This window comes from Gallinula chloropus, assembly GCF_964237585.1.
Source record: "Gallinula chloropus genome assembly, chromosome: 2".
NCBI lineage: Eukaryota > Metazoa > Chordata > Aves > Gruiformes > Rallidae > Gallinula > Gallinula chloropus.
The window spans coordinates 89,091,366-89,110,987 of NC_140086.1; the positions used below are offsets into that span (position 1 = coordinate 89,091,366).

At 43.1% G+C, this 19,622-nt stretch overlaps 1 protein-coding gene across 3 annotated transcripts in view; it reads left to right on the top strand.

Annotated features, from left to right (window-relative positions):
• MYLK4 (myosin light chain kinase family member 4) overlaps positions 1-13,197 on the top strand; it is a 32,333-nt gene extending 19,136 nt beyond the window's left edge. For 2 of the 3 annotated variants that reach the window (XM_084260760.1, XM_084260762.1), the window contains exons 8-14: positions 238-379; positions 2,779-2,849; positions 3,601-3,729; positions 4,260-4,412; positions 4,755-4,827; positions 6,373-6,442; positions 8,729-13,197. In XM_084260760.1, coding sequence (XP_084116886.1) covers positions 238-379; positions 2,779-2,849; positions 3,601-3,729; positions 4,260-4,412; positions 4,755-4,827; positions 6,373-6,414 — 610 coding nt within the window. In that variant the 3' untranslated portion in view covers positions 6,415-6,442; positions 8,729-13,197. The remainder of the gene's footprint in view (positions 1-237; positions 380-2,778; positions 2,850-3,600; positions 3,730-4,259; positions 4,413-4,754; positions 4,828-6,372; positions 6,443-8,728) is intronic. The other variant, XM_084260761.1, reaches the window with a different exon arrangement.
• The last annotated feature ends 6,425 nt before the right edge of the window (positions 13,198-19,622 follow it).

A 19,622-nucleotide genomic window follows, 5' to 3' on the forward strand; every position in this document is an offset into this window, starting at 1 on the left:
GTTTCAAGACTTTCACACTACCAGTGTATGGGAGACTGGACTCAGAAGTTCAGGGTTCTATGCATCAGAACCCCTTTCCTGGAAAGTTCAGTTCAGAGCACAAGCTCGTATTGTAGACCCACCTTACTGAACCTGACTGAATGATTAAAATAGTCAACAGTATAAGTTCTGTATTACTCTAACTGCATGGGGTTTGATTTGGACCTGGTAATCAATTTATTGTCTTTTTCTCATCAGTGTGGAAGGAGGAGAGTTATTTGACCGCATTATTGATGAAAACTGCAATCTGACAGAGATGGATACCATCTTGTTCATAAAGCACATCTGCGAGGGAATTCAGTACATGCACCAGATGTACATTCTTCATTTGGATCTCAAGGTAGAGAAGTGAGATGTGTGTTTTGTGCCATGTCAGCTGTGGGAATTCTTATTCTTCACGGTAGGCCATACATCTTAGCAGATTCCCATGGCAGAAGCAACAAAGGGCCTTGTGCTACTTTCCTATAATGTCGTCTATTTACAGTGACCACATTGAGATCAGTTAAATTACTACAGGAATAAGTAAATTAAGTATGAATCGTGGTCATATGCCATCAAACTTCATAGTGCTTGAATTTTCCACAGACTGATTTTACAGAAAGCCAGCAGCTGACTACAAATATCTTCATATTTTCAATTTTGATATTTGGATCTCAAGATATTGTGTAAATATTTTTAATTCAAATGAAGACCTCTGTTTTATACACAAGCTCTGGGGTAGCAATTATCCCCATTTTTTGCCATGCAGAGACCAAGGCATGAGTGACTAGGACTAAATTCCAGGGTCATTCAGGATCAGTGGAAACCATGTAGAAAGATCTGAGGACCATGCAGCACTGTCATGATCATGTAAAAGCAGCAACAGCCAGCTTCAGGGACAGTACGTTAAAATATACTTGCTAAAATGAAAGAAATTAAAATAGTGGCTTATGTAACAAATACAGTGTCTCTACGTTGCATTAGGAAATAGCTGCTACTGCAGCTGAAAGCCCAAAGAAGGGTGGCAGATTCTTTACCGTGTACTTGCTTAATTCTCTAAACTATTGAACTACATACAGAAAAATTCCCCTCACTTCTTTAAAAAAAATATAAAATCCACCAATTGACCATTCTTAATCTGGTTTACTGTTAACGGTTAACTGTCACCCCTCAGAGAACATCTGCTGCAAAGGTATTTTTTACAATAGACTGTACATTTGAGCTGGCTTTTTTTCCCTTAACCCAAGTTTTTATCAAGTAATAGACTTGTTTCTTACTTCTGTTTAGTGCAGAAATAAACTAGGATGATGTTTTTAGTTTTATGACTGGCTATAAAGCTTTCTAGTGATCCCTGAGCTTTGTGACAAAGCAAAAAGAAACAAAAGTGCATGAGACTTTTTTCTCTTTGGTGAGACTTTTATTATGGCTCCTGGTTTTGGCCCATAATAACCGTGTTAATATAGCACATCTTTAATGTTGTTCACATATATATTATTCCAGCAGTTAAGCAAATGAGCAGATGCTTGTTGGGACCTGCTTCAGTTGCTAATCAATGATCAATCTCACTTTTCTCTTTCTTTATAAACATCCAGTTAAGCAGAAACTTGTCAAGCAGAATTTTGCATAGTTCTTTGGAATACATAAATTATGTTCTTGGAGATGGCACAATTTTAATATGAGGTCAAATTGCTGAGAAAAAGATACATATACAATCCAAGAAATTCTTCCCAGAGACCTCTTTTCATGTTCTTGCCAGCTATGGCTTCTCCCTTTTGTTTTGCTTGTTCATTTATTGCTGTCAGTAACAAATGAGTTTGGGGAAGAAAGCTTGAAACTGAAAGAAAATCATCCTGACCCTAATCATCCAGGACCTCAGAAACTATGGACATACAGTGTTTAAAAGTCCTATGGTGTTTAAAAGTCCTACATGTAAAATGAATTAGTAATGGTGACAAAGGTTAACTAATGTTTTAAGTGTTGAGGTCTGTTTTGTTTCAAAGAGGACTCAATGAGCTACTCAGTGATGGAGGAGCTATAAAACTGCTGGCAGCGAATACGAGACTGTATTTTGGGTATTTACATTTCAAAGACAATTGGCCAAATTCTGGTCTCGGTCCCTTCTGTATGAATGTGGAGTAATTCTAGGAAGTTAATGGATTCCTGCCAGGGAAGTGAAGAACAGCATTTGGCCCTATGAAAATCCAGAGGGATTTAACCTGTGAATCCTACCTTTTGCTGAAATATCTGAGAAAAGCATAAAGTTGATGTGACCAGCTTAATATATCAGTGTTCAACTGGACAGTTACTGCCAGAACATTTGAACTCAGAAACTTAAAGCTGTAAGATAAACTTCAAAGCCCAACAAATTAGGTTTTTTTTTCTTCCCCCCCGACCCCTTTTTTTGTTCCCCTAGTCAGTGTCAGTTTATAAAGGTCTGTAAAATCCCAGTGCCAGCATCCTGCCTTTTTGGAGGTCTGCATACTCCGTCCCTCTCCCCCTAATGAGTTCTTTATCTGAACTGCTGCCTTATGTCAAACTGAAAAGCCAAGAAGAAAAAGCAGTTGCAAAGCATGAAACACATGACCCGAACTGCTGTCTGATAGCAGGGTGGAAGGTACCCAAGCAGAGAAATATGAGTAAGGAGAAAAGCAAAAGGTGTTTATGAGTGCCATATATTTAGTGGTTTTCTCCCTAAAGTTTGTTAAAATCTTATTTTTTTGTATTTGTTCTCATTAAAGTTTTTTTTGTTTCTCTTGGCAGCCTGAGAATATTCTGTGTGTGAACAGAGCAGCAAATCAAATAAAAATTATTGATTTTGGATTGGCAAGAAGGTACGTGCATGTGTTCCTGCTGATAATCATAAATGAATTAGGAAACAATGAAAAAAGTATTACATCTGTCCAGTGACATATTAGATATGTAATGGTCTCCTACTGTTCTTGAGACAAATTTAATGTGGGTCTTTTAACCAGGGATATCTTTTCACATGGATTGTTCAAAGCTGAGTAAAAAAAAGGTTTATTCTGAAGCCTTTTTTTCAAGTAAAAACTTGAGAGAGGGTTGATTCTGACTGACTGTGCTCATAAGTAGATTGTAACAGCTAAAATGGACAAAACCAATGGTCCATCGTGTCTGTTCTCTTGTCTCTGGTGTTAGGAGATTCTTCAGACAAGGCTGTAAGAGACCATCAAGGACTGTTACACTATATCCCATGCTGTATCACTGTCTAGTTTAATTAGGTACCATAACCTCAGTGAATGATTTACTGGTAAAATATTCCATGCTTATGATACGGAGTAGTCCCAAAAAGATGAAAACAGCTGCTCCAGGGAGTCCTTGAAATCTGATTGTACTCCTTTATACAGCAGTTGGGTTTTGCCCTGAAGTATGGTATAAAGCTTGCAAACTTTTTTTCATTCTATATATGGATATATTTATTTTTACTTTGTACCTCTGCCTGTCCTTGTTTTCCTACTGAATTTCCTGTGTGCTTCTAAAATCCCTGTATGTGCTAAACAACTTATGATGCAAATTTAATCAGAGCTATAATTTATGTTCTCTCTTAATGTTTCCATTTCCTAGATATAAACCCAGGGAAAAGCTTCGAGTTAACTTTGGGACTCCAGAATTTCTTGCTCCTGAAGTTGTGAATTACGAGTTTGTCTCCTTTCCTACAGACATGTGGAGTGTAGGAGTAATCGCTTATATGCTGTGAGTAGGATTCAGTCTCTGCTTTGTAAGCTGTTTCCAAGTTGAACTGTGTCAGTCATCCAAATTTGTTGTTATACTGGAAGGTTGACAAAATCTGTACCCAAAATAGAAAACATAGACTTCTTTCCAAATTCCGTATTCTGTAACCTCTCACCTTTTCCAGTAACCATGAAATTTTCTTCTTTCTTTCATTGCACTTTTCTCATAAGGGTTTGAGCATCACACTTCCAAAATAATGTAGACTGCTTAGTAACTTCCCAGTAGGCATGTGCAAGGGTGGTCAGAGGTCTAGAAAATATGACCTACCATGAAAGACAGTCATGCTTGCTTTATTCGGCTAGAAGGGTGATTATTTAAACATGTAAATAGAAGAGACAATGGGAATGGTCTGGAGACTTTCTTAGACATTAACACTTTGCAAATTCAAGGAGGAGTAACAGAAGAGTTGTAGGTGGCACATTGGAGATCATGTACAGGAAAGTGAAAAGATAGGAGAATTGAATGTTTTGTTGGTTTTTTTTTTACTTCAGCCTCAGTGGATTGTCTCCTTTTTTGGGTGATGATGACAATGAGACTCTCAACAATATCCTGTCCTGTAGCTGGGATTTTGAAGATGAGGAATTTCGAGGTGTTTCAGATCAGGCCAAAGATTTCATCTCAAAGCTTCTCATCAAGGAAAAATGGTATGTAATCCCTGTATCTTTGAAACGTGTGTCCAGTATCATTATGCCACAGCTGTATCACTTGTACTGCTCCACTGCAGAACTATCTTGTCATAGATCACAGAGTATTACAATGCTACTTCATTGATACTGTTCATTATGTCCATAAAACGATCTGAAGTTACCCAAATGTAATTCTGCTGTGAAACCAAACTTAACTTTATGGATTAGCTGCCACCTGGGGGACAGAGTTCTGAAATGTCAGCATTGCGTGATGGCAGATCTCATGGCCTGTGGGAGATTAAATGTTGAATTTTAAGACTGTAGGAATAAAGACTTAAAAGCATTCTGGTTTTCCTTTAGCTGGAGAATAAGTGCAACTGCTGCCTTAAAACACCCATGGTTATCAGACCACAAGCTCCACTGCAGACTCCAGGTCCCTAATTTTAAATACCCTTGTGCATTGTAGATCTGCTGTTGCCTTCTTGTGTTGCCACATCAGTGTTTGCTTTGACATTGTTCTTACCTGTTTTTGAGTCCTTCTTGCTGCTGTATTTCTTGCTGCTGTGAGATACATGTGTCCCTTTGCTATTACTTAGTTTTTGTAACTTGCATGCTCACACTTGCTCATCAGCTCTTGCATGTCTGGGAAGAAATACATGGTCATGCGGTTACTGTGTGTTGCAGAGTGGATCCATCTTTTAGCAAAATGAGTACTGAATTACCATATGAAAAGAGATGGATATGGTTCTACTTCCTGCTTTGAAATCCCTTTCAGGCTCTCCCGAAGTCCACTACCAGTGCTGTTGAGTTTCATCCACCCTTTCCCAAGGGATACTTTTCCTAACAGAGCTGGAACCTCAGCGAGTGCTCATTGTACACAAGCACTTACTTGCCCTTTAAGGGTTGTCAGCTTAGTGGTCAACACAAAAGCAGCAGGTCTTTGTTCACTTGAACAACTCCACCGGGCTGAGTTGGGGGATCAACAGGATTTAAATTGTTTTGAATATTCCTCTTTAAGTTGTCAGTGAGTTTAGGAAATTCACAGTGTTGATGAGCTTGCTGTTGGCTGCATCTAAATGAGTCCACTCTGGTTCAGTGGTTCATGAGGGGATAATTTTAAGCAAGTTTCAGAGTTTTTAAGGCATTTGAAGTGCAATATTCACTTCCTCCTTTGCAGGCAAAGCACATCTGTGTTAAACAGACTGCTGTATTGCCTGGGATGTAGATGTCAAGGTGCCTTTTCAACTACAGCCATCATTCAGAATTAAGAGGCCATGCTATTAATTAATAAAATAATCTTATTAAAGTAAGAGCAAACGTTATTATGAAGAAGGCTCTGCTGATGAGATGATATGATTTCTGGGCAGGGTGGACTGAGTAGTATCCAGACAGCCCTTTCCTTGCAAGATGCTCCTGTTATACAGAGTAAAGATATCAAAAAGTAGTATAAAATAGGAAATAATAGCAATTATTATAATTTCCATAGAAATTTAGTTTTTGTGATAATCTCCCTGAACAGCAATGCCCATGAGATTATTAGAAGTTTTATAAATTTGCATACACAGTAAAAGTAAGAGACTTTGTCAGAGGTAAGTACCTCTTTAGAGGGTTTCATATAATATAATTTGACCCCTTTAGCGGGGCTCCAGTGAAGCTTTGATTCTGCAGACTGGGGAACAGGCTGCCTTTTCCAAATGCTGCAAGAACACAGGCTGCTTACCTGCTGTGGTGCTTCCTATCACCAATTTTCTTCTGATGAAACCCTACACTAATAGAAACCTTACAACTCATGTTGCTCTTTGTAGCTCCTCCCTCAGTATTTTTTGCTCATAGTCCTTTTGATTTAAAAAAATAACTTCACTAAACATGCTGATGTTGTGGTGTTCCACCTTAGCTAGAGGTAAGATGCGAGATTCATCTTCAATTAATGCTTCAATAATGTCATCTTTCTTTTTTTTTTTCTTTTCTTTTCCCCTAGAAGAAGGCTACAGGTGTGTCTCAAGCACCCCCAGCTCAATAACCTCTCTGAAAGAGCTGCCAAACAGAAGGTTTGTTTCAGTTCCCAAATGTTTCTTCAGACATAAATACTTCAGCCCCTGCAAGAAGGGCTCAGCTTGTGGCCAGAAACCTTGCGATGTCCAAAGCGCGCCGTCCAAACTGTATTCACCACCACCATCCCTGCTGTTGTTTGGGAAGCATTCAATACCTAAACTGGCCCTGTTACTTGTACTAAGTCACAGCAATGTGAAAAAAAATAATCATATATATGAAGCCATATGTGCTGCAAACCCTGGCCATTTTAGAGGGAATAGTTATGCTCCCACTGGCTCTCATGGGGCAGGATTTCACCCAATAATTTTTCAGTGTTGAAAGCTTTCAGGTTTTCATGCTGTGGTTAGGAGTATGCTTTAAAAAGGGTAGAAGTATGAAAAGTAATTACTTTTTAGCAAAGGCACGGGCCAGACCCTCAGGGCAGCTCCACTAACTGTAGTGAAACATAAGTGAGGTGTCTCCTAAAAGAAGCTGCTCGACACTTTTGAGGGCCCATTTCTGCCCTTTTAGCCTGTAGCAACCCAAAGAATTTTGACAGAGAATCTCGGTCCTTTTTTCCTTGATCCCTGTCTTCACCCTTTCATTAACAAACACTTCATTAGTGGTTCTCAGGCTGGCTTGGTTGCTTCCCTGGGGATTGGGGTGACTCAAGTCTGCTCTCTTGTCCTTTCTCTGGTCTTTGACCAAAGCATACTCACTCAGCCACTCTGAAATCAGGCTACCTCAGGCGGTACCCTATCTCCACAGACCAGTATGCCAATTCCCACAGCCCCTTTTACTGACTACCACAGAAGTTGATGCCTCTGTCGAAGGACCATGGGAACCACTCAGAGGTTCTGGGGGCATCTCTGGGCAAAACTCAGTGGAGGGTAAAGATGTGAATGAGGCTGAGAACACACACATGCTGTAAAACCACTTCCTCTTAGTTATGCGTCATGGGTAACAACTGGGATGCCAAAATAAAAGTAGTCTGCTTCTCACCACAAGTAAGTTTTTGGTGCTGCCATCATGCATCATATGCTTGGTAGGGCAAGTGACGTACGGGGTTTGGTTTGCAGCAGGTTTTGCCCTGTAAAAAGCTGAGTATTGTGAAAGGTTGAACTTTTTATTCTGGTTTGGCTCAGTAAAATCAGAACTGATTTCATACAGTGCAGTGTAATGTAGCAGCACGGAAGTTAATGATCTTTAAACGGGCCATCTTGGGGGCTTGAAGCTGCCTTTCCATGGTACACTGGAGGTCACCGAGGGCTAAGGTACTGCTATTATATCCTATCTGTTCCCTGAAGCTGCATAACTGCCCAATATGGTAATGTCCGAGCATCGACCTCTCTAGTAGGAATCCAGTGGGAAAGAACACCTCTGTGATCCTCAGCACTCATCCCCACTCCGCTGGGGGAAGCTGGGACAGGGTACAGGAGGAAGCTTTGGTCCTCTCCCCTGCGTGCCTCCACGTAGTGGTTTTCTAAGCAGCTTTCCCTGACCTGTTAGAGGGCTGGTGTTTTTATCTGTATTTCCCAGCTCAAGCCACTGACTGCACAGCAGCCCAATGATGAAAACTCTCCCCCTCTAACGCAAGGAGCACTGCATTACACAACTCACTATTGCAACCAAAATCAACTTTGAGATAAATTGACTGTCCAACAGCAGTCAAAATTATTTTTAAATAAACTTTTTATAGCTTTGTAACATAGTAACCTACCCATGATCTAACCTGCAGGAAAACCTGGTTTTGGCTTTTGCAGTGCTATTTCCTCTGTGTGTGTTTTTCTTTTTGGAGTTTATTTGAGTTTACTTAATGAGTGGATCTAAAGTCATAGCACCGCTTTGTTTTTAAAGAATCCCTTTAGCTATTTTTATCAGGCAAGTAGTATGGTTACCACATTTAACCCAAAATAATACACTCAAGTGCCAGCTGATTTAGACCTGGCATTATAAATGCTTGCACTGGCAACACAAATAAATGGAGAGGTTTGCAGCATGCCTTTTCGTGCTGTGATCTCTATGACGAGAGAGGCAAAAAAGCAGAGTAGCTGCATTTCAGGAGAGACCTCTGGGGCTATTTTTCCACTTAACAAAGTGGCCTTGTCTTTTTAATATTGTGTAAAACATCTCACAACTAAGGTGGCTGCAAGAACCCTTTGTAAGCAAGAAACTTCGACATTGCTTTTTTTCCCCCCTTATACACAAAGAAACCACCATGTGGTTGCCCTAGAACACTTAAGCAAATAAAAAGAAAAGTATATTGCTGAATTAACTGGATTCTTGTTTTGTTTGTTTTGCAGAAAAGCTGCTGTGTGGTTACTGCTGCTAAGAGATTTTAAAATATCAGCAGTCTTGGTGCTTTACCCCCGTGCCCTGACTGAGACTTCTACTAAACGGACCAACAGCACTTCAGCTGCAGGACAAGTCCCAGCATTGCCGAGCTGCTGCTTCTCTGTTCAGCTGTTGAAAGAAGGAAAGATTTCTTCAGGTTGCAGGAAGGTGTTTCTTCTGGAGCACCGTGTTCTCCCTGTCTGGGAGTGCTACATCAGCTTGGATTCACAACAGATTCTTCTCTATCTTGTCTTACATCCTCATTTATTTTTCAAAGGCTCCTTAAGGTTCAAATTATCAGATTAAACTGACTGTTTCTCATCTGTCTCAGCCCAGAAGGCACATCTGTCACTGTGTTATATCTGTATCCAAGGTTGGTTTGACACTGGAGTCAAATAATTTGAAAAAATTTAAATCTGCCTGATGTAGAAGCTTGAAGTTTTTCCTGTCACACTAAAACAACCCTAGCATTAGCTCAACCAAGGTTACAGCCATGGTGATGTAACACCAGCAGAAGTGAGAAATTAGGCCTTCCTTGCACATAGGTGAATTTGCTGCGACCGTGATAGGATACATTGTAGGATTTTTTAGCCTGATTAATTACTGTTCACTGTAATTACACTTGGATTAAGTAAACGAGAAGGAAAGCAAGGCACTATTCACTTGTACCCGTGCAGACTGTTCTCAAATATGCAACTATAAGTCAGAGTTATTTTAACAGAGGGTGATTTTACACCAGCTAATTTGTTTAATGATAATGAGGACGGGTTAAGGCAATTGGCAGAGAGGATAATCGATCATTATAACCTCTGGGTACAGGTCCAAGTGATAATCTTCTGGTTTTCTAAGGTTTTTTTTCTCTTATCTTGCTCCCAAGCCTTTCTGATTCTTAAGTAGATAAAAAACCCCTGTGAGTCAGAGCAGCTGAATTATTTACCTGAGATTATTTGAGGATGGTTCACTATCAGGTGAATCTGAGTCTTAGCTGCTTAGGCTGTGAGGTTAAAATAATGAGACTTACTCCCTGCTGTATATGGCTTTCTGACTGCTTGGTTTCAGAACTACCTAAGTGCAAAGTATAGTGAGAATTTTATTCAATGATGCTGACATATTGCGGTGCCTTTAGATTTTCTTCGATTAATTCAGTTCTGATCAAACTACATCTTAACATAGCTATCTCTATATATTTATCAAGACATTTCATATGTATTTATATTTAAACTATGTCTTTTTTTAAAGGGGATCAACATAAAGACAAGACAGTACTATTCATCACTACACAATGAATTTTTTTCCATACCTTTGCTTTTTCTGGATAGTGTTAATCTTGAAATAAAAGGGGCCCATTAATGGGACATCACGGCCATGACATTCTCCACAGCCAGTTTGACCCAGTGCCTAAAAGCCGTTGTAGTAGATCTCTTAAGACTGCTCCTGTAAATGAATAGAGCTTCTTACAGCTCTGAAATGTAAGAAGTACTGATGTGTTGTACTACTTGTTGCAAATACATGAGACCTACCAACAATGACTCACCATGTAACCAGGATACCATGAAGAGCACCGCCATCTTCAAATCCTTGTCTGTAGTCTTAACTAAAGCAAACTTTGACTAGGAGAAATCAAAGTTTCTTTGGGAAAAGACTAAGCAGTCTCAAAGCAAGAAAATGAGCATATGACTCTCAGATAGAAACCGGGCTGCTTATTTTTAGTCACCGTTTGTGTTTGCCTGTGCAAAATGGATAGAAGAGCTACCTTTCTGTCAGGGCTGGAGTTCCCACTCCTGTTCTGACTGCCTTCAGAATATTGTAGCTTTTGCTACAGCAAACAACCCAATGATCAGACTAAAATGCAGCAGACCACTTCGGAATGACAAGATCTCCTTATGCACTTTAGTGCCGCTATTGTAGGATTGGGTTGGGGGTTTTGCTTTTCCTGTGGTAGATTTTACATGGATATGAATAATTTGCATGTAATTTTGAATCTTATTAACTATACTCAAATAACAGTGTGAGTACAGTCTTATCTGCTTTGTCGCTTGGTTGAATTAAGAGAATTTCTCAATTGTTCATCTGAGTAGTAATTTAGCTGAGTTTAGCGTCATAAAGATCATCCCCATGTTTGTGTGTGTTGTGCTGAGCCAGAAGCTGTAGGAGAGTGTGGCCTCTGTTACACACATCCACGGGGTTCATCTGAACAGTGCCCTGTCAGAAATACACACATGTGAATCCCTAGGGAGGTTGGAAGAGCATGACATAGTTCACATGCTTTAGGAGTCTAGGCCATTTCCGAAGGCATGAGTTGAGGAGGGGGGACCTCACCAGGGCAGTGTGATAATACATTAAAGGGATTTAGCTTTCACTCTTACTAATAAGTAATAAGTGGGTAATGACGGTCACACTCTTGAGTCTTATCTGTAAACTGCTCCGCTGCTTCATCCTTGGGACAGCTCCTGTAGTGGGGGATGAAGTTGAGGTGGGAACAGTTGGATGAGGTTGGACTGAAGGTGGCATTTGGTGCTCGGGGCCTACGGGCAACCAGAGGAGGAGGAAAAAATCCCAAGTGTACTTCTTGTTAGTGCCCCAAGGGCTCTAGCTCTGCAGCACCGAGTCAAAAAGGAGACATGTTACTGAGATTGTTATCAAGGGTAAAAAAATTATACTGCTGTGTATTTCTCACATGTATAGAGATGTGCCTTGGAAACATGTCTCCAGAGATGTTTGTTCATATCTTTTCTGGCTCTCATAACTTTGCTTAAGTAATAACTTGACACAGCTTCTTTTTTAGTGGCTTTCTAATTCAGTCTCCTTGCACTTTGAGCAGCATGCTGGTTTGTGTGTGTGTGTGTGTGTGTGTATGTGCAAGTTTGGGTTTGGTTCTGTTTTACTTAAACACATTCTGTAATGACTACTAGCTTGAGACTGCTGCATTAAATTATTGTTTTGACACATCATTATTTATTTTCTAATAGGTAATAATAAGTCAGCTGGGTTCTAACAAGTCAACTGCATCTATGTGAGTTTGCTTATTGTGACTTTGTGTTGTGTATATTGGTTTAAGCGGTAGCATTTGGAAACTGTGAATTCCTGTGCTTGAGAGTGGGTTCGCTGTACTAGCTGGTGTTGTACTAGCTGGTGTTGTACTAGCTGGTGTTTCTCTGCTTAGCTGTGTACCCACGGGCAGCCGGAGATGGCTGCGGGTACTACATGAGTGATAGTAGAAGCACTGATTGTGGTGGAAGGGGTAAAGTGACAAGATGCAGTATTTGGTCTGCGTACATCATTGCATCCTTCCTGACGTGTAACCTTCACAGCGTGAGCAGTGGTCAATCTGTGACAATCCCTGCTGGAGATTACAGCTGAAGGTACTTCTGAATTTCTTTTCTGGGTTCCTCCCAATGTCAGAAGCTGAGCAAAGTTAAAGCCTAAACTCAGTTCTGATATAACTTGATTCCAACTGGGAATAATAGTGCAGCTCTGCAGAATTAAATAAAGGGAGTGTTTGGTTCACCTTTTGTGATGTGAGTAGCATGAGACCTGAGTTTAACCCCCCACTCCCTGCCAGAAAAATCTACTTTTCATCTATCTTGACCAGTAAAAATAAAAAGAGCCTTAATATTTTAACAGTTTGAAAATGTCAACCAAGATACAATTTTTCCTGTGGCGGTTCAACTGCTGCAGTAAGAACTGAGGTATTTTTGCAGCTCGGATTTAATGCTGACGCTGTGAATCACTGAGAGCTTCTTTAGGCCTCCACCAGCCAGAGCAGTGAGAAAAGCAGGTGTTTGTCAGTTCTCCTCCGCAGATGGGGCCCTGAAAACGTCCCGTCCTCTTCCCTGGCCCCACCAGCGAGCAGGGTACTTCCTACCTTGCGGACTCCTAAATCGTCCTAACAGTGGAAGTTTTGCTTGGTGTCAAACCCACAGCAGTGCTGAGTGAATGAGCACCGATGCTCCAGACTCTCTCCAGGAGGATGATGCATCTTCACCTACTACCTTTACCCACACCAATAGATACTTGTCCTTGTGCCTGGTGTGAATAAAACTAAACACTGCATGAATCTGTTTAGGGATGTTAGACGGTTTCACCTTCCATGAAGGCTTGGTAGCTGAACAACTAACTACCTGTTTTGAATCTTAGACAAAGACTAGTAGAGATAACACTTTGTAAATATACTGTGCCCCTAGAGTTAGCAACCCATTTTTGTGCAGCAGATCTAATATTTGTGTGCCCCATAGCAACTTCTCTTAAATTTAGATAGCAGGCATGTGAGAACTAAATTACAAAGCACATGGTTTTTCATGTACCATATCACTTTGGCTTGCATATCTGGTTTTGTAAATGAACTCCTGTATCTCTGGTACATGTTCTTTTGTGAAAAACGTGAAGCAACCTTGTAAAAAGATGACTGAGGAATAAATGCTGAATTTTGTTTATGCCAGGGTTTTTGTTCACTGTGTTTGTTGTGCCTGTCATTTATACTAACAAGGAATAGAAGCAAACGTGGCCTTTTCCCTAACTGCTGTCTCTGGATACATGAAGATACAAGACATGGAGTTTCATTTGCACTGAGACAACATACCTAAGTGGAAGGCTGCCTCAGGCCCAGTGCTGGTACTCACCCTTTGTAAGAAAGCCTCAGCTTTCTCTGAAAATAACTAGGACTGGAGTTGCTCTGGGCTGCAATCTTGCTGCAAGCCCTCAGACCGGGTCACTAGGGAGGAAAGGCGAGATGAAATTTCTGCTGAAATTTCTGCGGCTCGGTCACTCACGGGACCCGGTGTTGCTCTTTTCTCTCTGAATTGTCACACTTGGACTGCTGGCTTGTTATTCAGAATTGCTCTCTGGGGAACGCGCTTTAACCTTACCCCATCTCAGAGTTCACTGGCTAATAAAACAGCCTGCAATCAGGGGGAATGTTTCCTGCAGAGTTAAATCAACTGGGCTGGCCAGCGAAAAAAATGGAGAGCGAGAGCAAAAATTGAGAAAAAAGTTACAGGGTGAGAAAGCAGGAAGCCACCTCTGACCGCCACTGGCCCTGTACTCTGCAAGGAGCACTTCTTCTCTGTGGTTTGTCAGCTCTGGTTGCAACACTTGAGACGTTCACCGTGCTCGAGGAGCAGCTTTGGCCTCTGATGCTGGAAGGCTCCCGTTTACCACTGGCCTGATGAGCCTGAGCTTTGCAAGTGTTAAGTTCTAAGGGTACAAGCCACCCTCCTGATTAAGCTGTAAGTTAAATCAACCGAAGAGTTGCCCTCATGCCCCTGGGGAGCCAAGCGCCCCTGGCCCACAAAGCCGTCGCAATCTGCCCAGCTGAGCTTGGGGGCTGGAGAAAGTGAAGAGGCTGGAGAACGTTTTTAACACAGCAGAGCCCGGGATGTGTGGCTGCTGCCCCCTCACACCTGCTCCAGGCAGCCCTGGGACCACCAGCCACTCCACCAGTGCTGTGGTAAAGCCCAGGGAAAGCCTCTTCCTTGGTGTCCTGACTATGTGACTAGGCCAGAGATTTCCCATCCAGATTAGCAGGCACATAGCCTTCACACAAAGGCTTCATTTCCCCTTCCTTCTGAAAAATATCTTGCAGGGCCTCTGCCAGGATCGGTGCCAGTAGTGTCACCATGCTGCTGGGGACAAGGCCATACCATACTGTCGCCACACCTCGAGGCCCTGCTTAGACTCCAGTGCGTGTCTGCATGGGGGCCCTGATGAATTCAGTAGCATCCAAAACCCTTTTGGGGTGGAACCCCAGGAGTTCCTGTGCGTGAACAGGCCTCGTACATTTGCTCTTCATTTGCCTTTTTTAAGGCCGGTCGTTGTGTTTTGGTTTTCAGTGCCTTTGACCCTGATGAGGAAGACTGTCATAGTACCTTGGTCCTCTCAGCAGCCCCTGCTAAAGGCATGCCATGGGTGAAAATAAAATAAATGAGGATAAAATAACACTCAGCTCCCTCATGTGTGTGTGTGTAAAGCAACCCCACACTTTTAAAATGTGCTTGCTAAGTTCATGTGGCTAAAAATATGTTGACTACAGGAAAAAAAATCCAACAAGGGACATTCATAATTCTTCATTAATTAATAGCCAACCCTTTTTCTCCCCCAATTATTTCAAACACCTGCTCACAGTAAATTTCCTTTGCAATTTTTTAATGCTACTTTAATATTACCCAGAACTTGGAAACATACACTAAACTTCTCTTATTTTTAATTATTTTCAAATTAATTTTAATTTTCTGAATATTTTCAGTGCTGCCCATTTGTTCAATAAAACTGAATTTTAATTTTCATTTATTTTTTTTTTCTTAAAGGCCTCCTAAAGTTTCCAGAGACTGCTTTTATGGGCTGTTTTAATGAAAGCTTTTGGAAAGGGACTGGAGATTTCCAAATTCCTCTCTTGAAGCCTCCTCATCAAAAAAAAAAAAGGGGGGGAAGCAAAAAAAAATTTTAAAAATCACTTAATCAAGGTTGATTCCCATCTCTTGCATACAGTGGGTATTCATCTGGGAGCCAAGGCACCTTGTATTCGGAGTGCAGGCTGGAGATGTGTATGGGGACGAGGGGCCAGACCCTGTCCTCGACTCTGGGTGACCTTGGCGAGGGTGCCTGTCCATGGGCAGGACCAAGCTCTCGCAGCTCCAGGCTGTGCCAACTGAGGGCCTGCTGTAAAGCTTGCAGAAAGCAAGGAGCACCTTTACCCTCTTTGGACCAGGTCCTAAAACAATGAAAGCCTTGGCAGGGAGTGCAGCGCATGGGGGTCTGCCCCCACGGACGGTGACGGGACCAACTGCACAGGGAAGCAGCGCTGCAGGGTTTGGTCTGAGAGTCACAGTTTTCAGGCTCTTCTGGGTGCAGCAACCAGGCCACTGCCCCCAGCAGCAATGCTCCTGTGCTGAGCTCACCACATCTGCCCTCAGGCTTCTACCTTGCACCCGTCACCAGTGGGTGCATAACGAACTTCTGTGATGCCCCCAACAAATCAGATGCCAGCCTGTCACCAGGGCACAGCATCCTGTTGGCTACCGTGGACACAGGGCTGTGACCACGGCAGACTTGGGGAAGCAGAGATGAAAGTCGTTTTTTTCCAGAGCTGTCCACTCCTCACCCTCTCAGTTGAATGCATGTCCCTGCTTTCCTTTAGGTGTCCAGTCACTGTTTCATAAGCTCTTATTTTTTGCTATCTTCATAGCACAGGCTGACCACTGAAAAGAAGTCAAGGCAAGTGACCTTCTAGGTGACCTCGGTCCTCCAGAAACAAGAGCATTTTCATGGAGATGGTACCGAGACCCCCAGTTCTGGCCTCTGACTGTATCAACCCCATTTCAGTCTGTGGTTTCAGGGGTTGGGGATGATTTACAGACAGGTGACATTAAAAGGTGATGACCTCGATATGCCAACTGAGCATTCCTGCTGTGTCGCCTGTCGCCTGGTACGCCTCTGCTTGGTCAGGCGGTTCATAATGGGCTCCTGATCCCCCACGGACAAAGGTCATGCCATGGATGACGCTTGGGGAAGCCAAACCACCAGACTGCTGAAAGGAGCTATTTCACTGGCACTGGCATTTGCAAAGTTTCTTCATTTTGCTTTTAGCTTTATTTTTTTGTTATGGTTCACTTGTTCAGGCTTAAGAAATTTCCATAGCCAGTAGCTTTCATCTACTCTGTTCTTAATCTCCGCAAACACCCGTATTTCATGGACTGGAAGAAACTATCTAATGATAGGAGGTCTTTTGGGGTGTTTCTTCTCTTTTATTTTATTTTTTTTTTAGTTTCCAGTGAAAGTGCTGTCCAAGAACTATTCAGAGGGCCTGAAATGTTTGATTTGGTCCCTCAGGCATTAGTATGCAGAGAAAAAGCAAAGTTCAGAAGTGAATTAAATCTGCAGTATGTCAAAAAAAGCTGCAGCTTGTTGCTTGGGTGGCACTGCCACATATAAATTAGTGGCCATTCCCTCACAATTTCTCTCCCTCTATCTCCCCAGCAGCACAGGGGGATGGGGAATGATGATTTCTGTCAGTTCATCACATGTTGTCTCCTTCCTCATCAGGGGGAGGACTCTGCAGACCCTTCCCCTGCTCCAGTGTGGGGTCCCTCCCACAGGACACAGTCTTCCACCATTTTCTCTGAGTCTTTCCCATGGGCTGCAGTTCTTCAAGAACTGCCCTACTCTGGGTCCCTTCCATGGGGGAACAGACTGCTCTACCATGGGTTCCCCACAGGGTCACAAGTCCTGCCAGCAAACCTGCTCCAGAGTGGCTTCCTACAGGGTCACAACCTCCTTCAGGTGCCTCTGCCTTCTCCAGCATGGGGTTGAAGGTGGATATCTGCTCCACCATCAACCTTCATGGGCTGCAGGGTAACAGCCTGCCTCACCATGATCTTCTCCATGGGCTACAGGGGATTCTCTGCTCCGGTGCCTGGAGCACCTCCTCCCACACCTTCTTCACTGGCCTGTGTGTCTGCAGTGTTGTTTCTCTCACATATTCCCTGCTTCTGTTTCTCCAGCAGTATTTTTTCCCCCTTCTTAACTCTGTTAACTCAAAGGTGCTACCACTGTCACTGATGGGCTTGTCTCTGGCCAGCAGCAGGTCTGTTTTGAAGCCGGCTGATACTGGCTCTGTCAGGCATGGGGGAAGCTTCTGACAGCTTCTCACAGAAACCAACCTTGTAGCTCCCACCCTCCTCCCCCAAATCAAATACAATGACCAAGAAAATGTTTTGAATTTTCTGTAATGTATTTTACACCAACTCACGGTATAATTTTATCTTGTTATAACCTGCTGTCCCAATGCTTTTTTTTAAAATGCTGTTCCATTGCAATTGTACATTGAAATTCAACAGCACTTGACCGTGCTCCGTGCTCCCCAATTGCTCTCCTTTTGTGCCTGAGGACATGGTCTTGTGCTTGAGGTCTAGAGCTGTAGCCAAAACTAGCAGTCCCCACTGGGGCAGAGCCGGCAGCAATGAGAAGGTGATTCCCGCATTATGATGAGCATCCAAAGAGATGTTGTGTGGTTCAGGTGCTGGTTCCCTTGGTGCCTCCTCCCCAGAGCCAGAGGACCTCAGCCCAGCCGGTGCCCAGCGGAGCCTGGTAGTGGGACGCAGCTGGGGATATTTAGCTTGGAGAAGAGGAGGCTGAGGGGAGACCTTATCACTGCCTACAACTACCTGACAGGAGGTTGTAGAGAGGTGGGCGATGGTCTGTTCAGCCAGGTGACAGGAGATAGAACAAGGGGAACTGGCATGAAGCTGTGCCAGGGCAGGGTCAGATTAGATGTTAGGGAAAAATTCTTCACTGAAAGAGTTGTCAGGGCCTGGCACAGGCTGCCCAGGGAGGGGATTCAGTCACCGACCCTGGATGTGTTTAAAAAAGGGTAGATGAGGCGCTTAGGGGTATTTTTTAGGACGGGAACGGTTGGACTCGATGATCTTAAGGGTCTTTTCCGGCCTTGTGATTCCGAGGTTCTGTGACGGGACAGGTGCCCGCTGCGGCGCCGCCTCGCTGCAGGCGGCCGGCGCGGCCACGAGAGGGCAGCATTGCCGCTGCCGCGCACCCGACACGGCGGCCGCCGCCATCTCCTCGCCGGGCGGCTGGTTTGGGGCGGGGGGTGACGGCCGGGAGGTGTGGTGCTGCGGCACCCCCAAGCCCCAGTCAGGGACCACCTCGCCAGCCCACGCACCTGGAGAGGGGTGACCTTGAAAACATCGCTGATGATTAATGTAACGCTGTTTGTTTTCAGGCACAAGCGGTGTTAATACAGCCCCGCACCAAAGAGCACCAAAGGATGAGAGAACTTGTGCCAACCGAAGCCTGGCCAAGGTGAATGCGGGGAGCTGGGAGTGCTTCTTACCCCTACTTTGCACTCCTCTCCCTTTAGGAACAGCGCTGCTTGAGGTCCTCTCAAATAGATGCAGTTTGGTACTTACATGTAAATCTACACGAGTAGAAAATCAAGGAGAAACTTGCATGCTCCTGTTAGAAATGCCCACACCATACGATTTGTATGTTGAGGAAGAAACTGTGTAGGGGAGTTGGTCTGAAAGGTCCCTTCCAACCAAGACAGCTGGATGATGATGGATGATGGATGAAGCAGATGAAGTGAGACAAGGAGCACTTTTATTGGCTAGAATGGGATGTGAGGGCGTTAGGCAACTACTGGGTTTGGTCCCTTGTGTACTCAAACACCACTATTCTGTCTTTGAGCATAGCATTCCTGTTGCTGTCCTGAGAGAAAGGACAAGAATGGAGGTCTCAAATTCCATATATTATCTCTGTCTCCATTTGTATGAAAACTGAGTGATTATTCCCAAAATAGAACCAGAAATTATATGGTCAGAGGAGACTTCTGTAATAAGTTTGTCTGATATTCAGTACATTAGATGACACAAGAACTCCTCCAATTAATTTATTTTTTGAAAAAAAAAAATCTTCTTGGCTGATTTTGTTCACTCTCTAGCCATTGGCTCTTGCTTTACATTTAGCAGCCTGAAAAAACCTCTAATAGCAAATGTCTCTTCTGCATCGATATACTTCCAGAGTTATTGTCCAAGGCCCCCTCTTGACCTTCTTTTTAAGATAAGCATAGTTGCTCTTTCCCATCTATCACCAGAAAATGTTTTGATCACTCTCATGTGTTTCTTTTGTGTGTATATGTTGGTTTTCTGAGGCCATTGTATACTGTAGGCACTGGAATACAATACCGATATCTGTCACCTCAGCGTCAGGTAGAACAGCAGCATGGAGTCATAGAATCACCAGAATGTTTGGGATGGAAAAGACCTTTAAAAGCACCATATCCAACCGGTAACCTAGCACTGCCAAGTCCAACCACTAAACCATGTCCCAAGGAACCACATCTACAAGTCTTTTAAA